General features: G+C 50.8%; 1 protein-coding gene across 2 annotated transcripts in view; it reads right to left on the bottom strand.

The window, feature by feature from the left end:
- Positions 1–330: 330 nt before the first annotated feature.
- The window catches only part of POU6F1 (POU class 6 homeobox 1), a 21,403-nt gene continuing 13,894 nt past the window's right edge, over positions 331–7,839 (bottom strand). Inside the window, exons 8-10 of one of the 2 annotated variants that reach the window (XM_012002533.1) lie at positions 5,694–5,835; positions 4,960–5,128; positions 331–3,958 (exon numbers count right to left, since the gene is read on the bottom strand). In XM_012002533.1, coding sequence (XP_011857923.1) covers positions 3,613–3,958; positions 4,960–5,128; positions 5,694–5,835 — 657 coding nt within the window. In that variant the 3' untranslated portion in view covers positions 331–3,612. The remainder of the gene's footprint in view (positions 3,959–4,959; positions 5,129–5,693; positions 5,836–7,839) is intronic. The other variant, XM_012002524.1, reaches the window with a different exon arrangement.

The following is a 7,839-nucleotide window of genomic DNA, read 5'->3' as shown; positions in this document are numbered from 1 at the left end:
CTTAGACCTACAAGTATGCACACCAGCGGCACAGCTCCCAGAACCCAGAGAGGAGGGGTCCAGGAAGTGGGCTTGGCAGAGAATTCTGGGGCCCTAGGTATAAGAAGTGTGGTCTAAAAGGAGGCCCTGTGCCCTATAGGGAGGGTCGTGGTGGCAGGAGGATCCGAGCAGGGACTTCTGAAGTGGGAATCTGGAGTACTGACCCCTGCTTTCTGGCAATGGGATTTTCCAGGCTGCAAGCTGACAGCAAAGGCTGTCATTTCCCTGTCCTCTAACACTGGTTCACTAATCTCTCTATCCCGAGGAGTGAACAGGAAACAAACAGACCAGTACAAAAGAAAAAAATACTGTTTATTCCACACAACTACATCAAATGCTTCTTCCCCATTCTCCTCTCCCGTTCCCCGCTCCAGCCCTCAGGAAGCTTTGCCTGTGTTGGGAACAGTGAGGACCTCAGTGTTAGAGCCTGGTCCATGAGGCAGGAAGGAAATCTGGGCATGGGAAGGTAACTGGATTTCCAAGAACACAAAAATGTCAGGGTCTCGAATTCCAAACTCGTGTGTTCCTTAGTCCATTTGGCTGAGTTCTTTCCCTGGACTTTACCTGGATAAAATGCAATGGTTAGTGCAGGGTCAAAGGCCCTAGCTGATTCACCAGGAAAGTTTTGGTCTTTCTTCCATTTAAAACAAAACAAACAAAACCCCACACCGTTAAACCATTTCTGTCCATTCTCCTCTCTTTCCATAGTAAAGACGACACTAAACTCAGGCTTCAGTCCAGAAGATGTTTTCAAAACGAAATGTACACCGTCTCCTTTCAGAGCCTGATGCTAACAAGAAATAAAATAAACCCACCTCCTAGGTGAGAGGTTCAGGCCCCAGTTGCTTCCTGGGGGTCTTACACTGCGGGAGCAAGGGCAGAGATCATAGGCCAGCGAGCTCTGCTTTGGGCATACTTCAGGGACACCCTGCATCCCCATGCCTGGGGAATTCAGCCTGCAAACCTCTCACCCCTGGTATTGTTCCTCCGAATGACCAGCAGAGGAGAAATGGTTTAGTTCTAGCTCAGCCTTGGGAAGACAGATTTAAATGAGGGAGGGGCTGAGAAAGCATGGCCAGGCCTAATTTAGACCAGTGGTTCATGATTGTTTTCCCATCATGACACAGGACAGATGGTGCCCTCCTGCACGTCCACCACCACAGACACACCCTGGATTATGTGCTATTCCCAGGGTGCCAGCTGTGACCCATTTGTCTCTCTCAAAAAAGAAAGCATACCTGAATGCAAGCGTCTGAGCATGAAAATCTGCATCGCTATAGGTTTTTTTGTTTGAGACAGAGTCTTGCTCTGTCACCCAGGCTGGAGTGAAGCAACGTGATCTCAGCTCATTGCAACCTCCCGGGTTCAAGCAATTCTCCTGCTTCAGCCTCCCAAGTAGCTGGGATTACAGGTGTGTGCCACTACACCTGACTAATTTTTGTATTTTTAGTAGAGACAGGGTTTCACCATGTTGGTCAGGCTGGTCTCAAACTCCTGACCTCAAATGATCTGCCCACCTCAGCCTCCCAAAGTGTTGGAATTACAGGCGTGAGCCACCGTACCTGGCCTAATTTACTAAGTGTAAGTCACTGAATCCTTTACAAGCTCTGGAACTTAACTATTCTCACGGAAAACTTGTTTGCAACACCCCTCCCAAATGAGTCTGTCATCTTACTGAGGCAGGTCAATAACCCTGAACTGGAGTGTGGAGCCTCTCTGTTGGAGACACGCTCTTCCCGGAAGCTGGGTCAGGCAAGCTGCCCACCTGCTTCCTCACCTCTGCCACAATCTGGCAGGCATGGTTTGTCCAAATGCAGCAGGGCGTGTGTGTGTGTGCGCGCACGCACGCATGCTGCACATGCGTATGCTAATTCAGCACACAACTGTCCTCCTCTCACTGGCCAGGCTACCAAGAGGGTGGCCACGCTGGCATTGCAGGGCCTGGGAGGGACCAACAGGAAGTGGGAAAGGAAACAGCATACCAGAAGCAGCTAGGCTAGGAGATGGCTCTGCACCAGTGACTGACAGAGGTGGTGATGTGTCTCCACCTGATGGTCACTCCCTCAGGGTGGATCATGGGAGGTCCAATGGAGGCAGCTGTTGGAGACCAGCCTCTGTAAGGATACGAGTACTGAAGAGAGGGGTGGTTGACCCCCGTGACTTGAGGCCCTTTAGGGACTGTCTACACCACAAGCCTGTGGTCATCTAGGCAAATCTCTGTTCTCTCCTGACTTCCTGGAGTTACATACTGAATTTTAGGGGCTTTCCAGCCACAGTGAGGCTGGAAACTCACTTAATAGCTTGGATGAGAGCTAACCCCCAAGGTACCATAGCTACCCTGTCTAGAGGCAAAACCCAACCTGATCTGGGGGTGTTCTTGGCTCGGAGGACACTGGGGGGATTGCTTACACATAGACACGGTCTGAGACTCGACAAAATGAGATTTCTCCTCCGGTATCCAAGGCTTAAAGTTACAAAGAAAATTAGAGTTAAGTCAGCTTCCACAAGAGACCTTCCCGGGCTCCATCATTTATTTCAGGATGTTGTCCTTTCCCCCAGGGCCTTGCTGTCTGGTTTATTGTTTAATTTGCTCCTTTTAAGAAAGCCCCAGTATTGGGTTGGGAATGGGTGTGAGGACAAGAGAAAGAAAGAGAAAGTCAGCATCCCTTTCCTTATTTTTCTCCAGTGTTGCCCGTTTGTTTGGGCAATGGGATTTTCCAGTCTGCACGTTTTCTTAACCCACATTTTTTTGTGGGAGGGATGGCCACTGACAGAGATTAGATTAAAATCTGAAAGAACCGCCCTATTTTCTAAACTCCCAATCTTCTGCAGACCCAGGACAACTCCACGACAGGTAGAGTTCACTGTTTCTTCCTTCCAACGTGGATTAAGAAAAGGTTCTGTTTTAGTGCAATTTTCCCCACAAAGGAACCAGGAAGAGGTGGGAGAGGAGATCCCATGTTCCAGCCCCAGGGGTTTGAGAACCTTCTGACCTGGAGGTCAGGGCAGACATTTGAGTCTGACCTTCTGAGCAGCACATCACACTTTTTTGAATTTTATCTCCTGGGTCCTTTCGGTGCGCCTGCAGGCAAAGTGTGGGGGCGGAAGGGCAGTGTGAGGCTGTGGTTCCACTGGATGAGTTGTCATACCTGCCACACTAACACAGAGGAGCAAAGGAGAAGAGAAGGTGGAAAGAGAACGCCATCAAAAGCAAGTGCTAATGGCCAGTGGTCCTTAGGAGCTGCTACAGCCCTGCCCCAAAGACAGGGAGTTTCTGGTTCCCCGCCAGAATTCACCCTTCAGAAACCATGCTGGCAAGGTGCTTCTCTAAGTGACATCACAAATCTTCTTCTTCAGAGCGACCAGCCCAGAGCCTGGAGCTCTCGTGTGACCCCCTCTGGCCTCCCCATGTTGTGAGATGTGTGGGAGAAGAGGGACATTGATGCACATGCACACGGTGGAGTCTCATGACCTGGGGTGAGCACAGCTGCACGTGGCTGTCATGGCAGTGGCTGCAGCCGGGTGCCAAGGGAAACAGACAAAGTGCTAGAACACAGGGCCAGGGGCTGAGCCCTAAGGGATCTGAAAGACATTCAGCTTGCTGGTGTTCTTGAGCGTCTGGCGCCGATTGCAGAACCAGACCCGCACGACCTCACGGTCATAGTTGAGCTCTTTAGCAATTTCAGTGATCTCCTGGCCTGTGGGCAGTGGGTTCTTCTCAAAATAGGCATTGAGAGCCTCTATGGCCTGGGGGGTGAAGGAGGTGCGGCGTTTGCGTTTCTTGGAGGGCTCGCCTCCCACAAACTCCATCAGGTTCTGCTGGCCTTCCTGGTTCCGCAGCTCAGCTTCGTTCAGCCACTTTTCCAGCACCGGCTTCAGCTTCTGGGCACTCTTGGGTGTGATGTCCAGCTTCTCGAACCTATGGGCAACCCATACCCAGGAAGAGGGAGTGAGAGCATCTTGGTCTCTTTGGCACACCCTGCACCTAGGTGCAGGCTCCATCCTCAAGGGGCCGTTCCTCTAGGGGCTGGTGAGAATGTACCCAGTGCTCCCCTCACCGCCTCCACCACGAGCCCTCTAGCTTGGCCAAGTCCAGACTCCTCAGACCCTCTGATGTGCCCGGTCCTAACAGGGAGACCATTCCCATGGCCTCGGCTCAGTCAGTAGTGGAATAATAATAGTGCAACTGCCTTACGAACAACCATTCTAGAACGTTCCCCTAAATGAATGAAGTTCTTTGAGGAGTCACCTTGGGAGGCCTCCAGTCACACTCCCATAGCAGCATCACTGACAAGTCAGGCTGCTCTTTCTGGCTGAGCTGGATGTGGCGACAGGATTATCCACAGGATGCTGAAGGCACTCTAAAGGTCACTCTAGCCTGACCTATGGAGCTGGCAGGCAGATGAAACCTTTCGGCCATCCCTGAGTCATGCGCTTATTCTTGTTTGAAACTCTATCCCTCCTGGCACCAAAACCAGTTTGTAGGCTGCTTACACAAAACTCAGCTATGTTACTTTATAGTCATGCCTTGTAAGAAGGGAGACGGGAGCATGATGAGGCATGGTAGGTTACAGTTAAGGGCCAAGATAGAATGGAAGTTCCCACTTTGGTGACTAATTTTATAAGCTGTACTCCTTTCCTGCTAGAATTCCTCGGTGCATTAGGGTCTTGGGTTCCTCAAAGAAGACCCATATTAATGCCCAGGATTAGAGGATAAACTTCAGAGGGCCTCAGAAGGACAGGGTCAGTCTTTGACTACCCAGGTGTTCACATCTACCCTTAAGACGGTCTTCCTTATCTGAAAAAAGGCTGGAGCAAGGGGGCATATGGAAATGGGGCCAGTGCCCAGGTCCCCATGAGTGCCCGGTGGCACCAGGCAGCTGAGCAGGCCCTGATCCTGTCTAGGGCAGCCTTACTCACCGGCAGATGGCTGACTGGCTGTAGGCTGGACCTTCCGTTGCAGTCAGAGCCTGACCCACCTGGGTCTGTGTAAGGCCCAGGGAGAGCCGCCGGATCTTAAAGTTCTTGGCAAACTCCCGGATCTCTTCTAAGTTGATCCCATCCTCATCCAGACTTGGAGTATGTGGCTCTAGGCCAGAGGGAGGGAGCAGGGATGAGTGTGTAACATGGGAACCATCCCTGCTTATCTCTCACTACTCACGCAGTAGTGAGAGGTGAGGACACCTGGGAAAAGGCTCACGCACCTTCAAGACCTTTATCACCTTTGTCCCCGAGACAAGCAAGACTTGAAGAAAAGGGGCCTAAACTAACCTGTCCGGGGGTAAGGAACTATTTTCAAGTTCTTCCGGCTCTAACTGCTCAACCTCCCCCACTTGCCTTAGGCTTGGCCCCAAACACACTTGCTGGTTACCCACATTCCTCAAATACTGGGTGAGAGACCATAGCAGAGACAGCCCATGGCTCGGCCTCTCTGAAAAGCAGCCAGCCAGCCAGCTCAACAGCCTCCACTGTCATCATGCCCAAACTCCACCTCCACAGGAATGGGAATGAAAAAGCCAGCCCCTCATATTGGGCCTCTGCCCTTCCCCTTTGGACCCTAGGATGTTTATCAAGGAAAGCAGCATCTGAAGAGGTTGGATGCCCAAATAAATGCCTCCCCCCTTCTCCACACTACTCCTCCAGGAGCCACTTACTGGACACCAACTGGCTGACGGTGGGGGTCTCTGAGCAGGTAATTGGGATAGGAGCAGAGGCAGATGGCTTGGCTGCTGGAGCTGGGCTGGCGATGACCACAGCAGGCTGGGGCACGGTTGGTGTGGGCTGGATGGGCTGCACCTGTGTAAGGACAGACAACAAGCCTTTGCTGCCCTCTGCCAGGCTCAGGGACTTAAAATCCCTGGGTGGACCAGGGGCAGGGCAAAAACACGCATGAAATCCTCACGCATGCAAGACATTCCCGCCTGGGCCCTATCATAAAGCAAGACTGGGCAGGGCATGGTGGCTGATGCCACCCAACACTTTGGGAAGCCAAGGCGGGAGGATCACTTGAGGTTGGGAGTTTGAGATCAGCATGGGCAATGTGGCAAAACCCTGTCTCTACTAAAATTAGCTGGGTGTCGGCCGGGCACGGTGGCTCAAGCCTGTAATCCCAGCACTTTGGGAGGCCGAGGCGGGCGGATCACAAGGTCAGGAGATCGAGACCACAGTGAAACCCCGTCTCTACTAAAAATACAAAAAATTAGCCGGGCGTGGTGGCGGGCGCCTGTAATCCCAGCTACTCAGGAGGCTGAGGCAGGAGAATGGCGTGAACCCGGGAGGTGGAGCTTGCAGTGAGCCGAGATCGCGCCACTGCACTCCAGCCTGGGCGACAGCGCGAGACTCCGTCTCAAAAAAAAAAAAAAAAAAAAAAAAAAATTAGCTGGGTGTGTTGGTGGGTGCCTGTAATCCCAGCTACTGAGGAGGCTGAGGCCGGAGAATTGCTTGAACCCGGGAGGCGGAGGTTGCAGTGAGCCGAGATCGCGCCACTGCACTCCAGCCTGGGCGACAGCGCGAGACTCCGTCTCAAAAAAAAAAAAAAAAAAAAAAAAAAAATTAGCGGGGTGTGTTGGTGGGTGCCTGTAATCCCAGCTACTGAGGAGGCTGAGGCCGGAGAATTGCTTGAACCCGGGAGGCGGAGGTTGCAATTAGCCAAGACTGTGCCACTACACTCCAGCCTGGGTGACACAGTGAGACTCCATCTAAAAAAAAAAGCAAGACTAGAGGCTGCTTATTAACACCGACCCAACAACAGTGACTGAATTATACTAAATAAGCACAGCAACCTGCCCTACCAACCTGGAGCTTCACACCCACCTGTGACACAGGCAGGCGAGAGGCTCAGAAAGGTTCAGTACACTTGGCCAAAGCCCCAACAAGTGCTCACCCTTGGGATAGCTGCTTCCAAATCTCTGCTCTCAAAGATAGTCTCAACCTGATTTTACAGCCTCTCAAGCCCCAAATGTGCATGAACAGGGAAACTGGTAGGTGGCTTTTGGTATCTCTCTACCATGAGAGACTGTGCAGCCATTAAAAAGGAGAAGGTATACCTCCTACCTACTCTGATGTCTGAGTCATAGCCCTAAGTGAAAAATGTAAGGTGAAAATCAGTTTTGGCCCGGCGTGGTGGCTCACGCCTTAATCCCAGCACTTTGGGAGGCTAAGGTGGGTGGATCACCTGAGGTCAGGAGTTCAAGACCAGCCTGGCCAACATGGTGAAACTCTGTCTCTTACTAAAAATACAAAAATTAGCCAGGCATGGTGGCATGCACCTGTAATCCCAGCACTTTGGGAGGCCAAGGTGGGTGGATCACTTGAGGTCAGGAGTTAAAGACCAGCCTGGCCAATACAGTGAAACTCCGTCTCTACTAAAGATACAAAAATTAGCCAGGTGTGGTGATGCATGCCTGTAATCCCAGCTACTGGGGAGGCTGAGGCAGGACAATCGCTTGAACTCGGGAGGCAGAGGTTGCAGTAAGACGAGAGATCATGCCACTGCACTTCAGCCTGGGCAACAGAGTGAGACTCCGTCTTGAAAAATAAAAAATAATTAAAAAAAAAGAAAATCAGTTTTTATGGAATAATGCCTTTAAGAAATACATGTGAATTTCCAGAAAAACAAAATCTTGAGGCATATAAAGTGAGCTATCAAAAGAAGTTGTCTCTGAAGTTGGAATTAGAAGGGATTTTTACTTTTTACATTACACAAAATATTAGAATTTTTGTAAAAATCATATATCATATTTGTAATCAGAAGAAACTATAAATATATGAAAGTATTTGGTATGTTTTTTTTTTTTTTTT

The sequence above is a fragment of the Mandrillus leucophaeus genome, unplaced genomic scaffold, assembly GCF_000951045.1.
Source record: "Mandrillus leucophaeus isolate KB7577 unplaced genomic scaffold, Mleu.le_1.0 Scaffold118, whole genome shotgun sequence".
Taxonomy (NCBI): domain Eukaryota; kingdom Metazoa; phylum Chordata; class Mammalia; order Primates; family Cercopithecidae; genus Mandrillus; species Mandrillus leucophaeus.
This window is presented reverse-complemented; position numbering and strand designations above follow the sequence as displayed.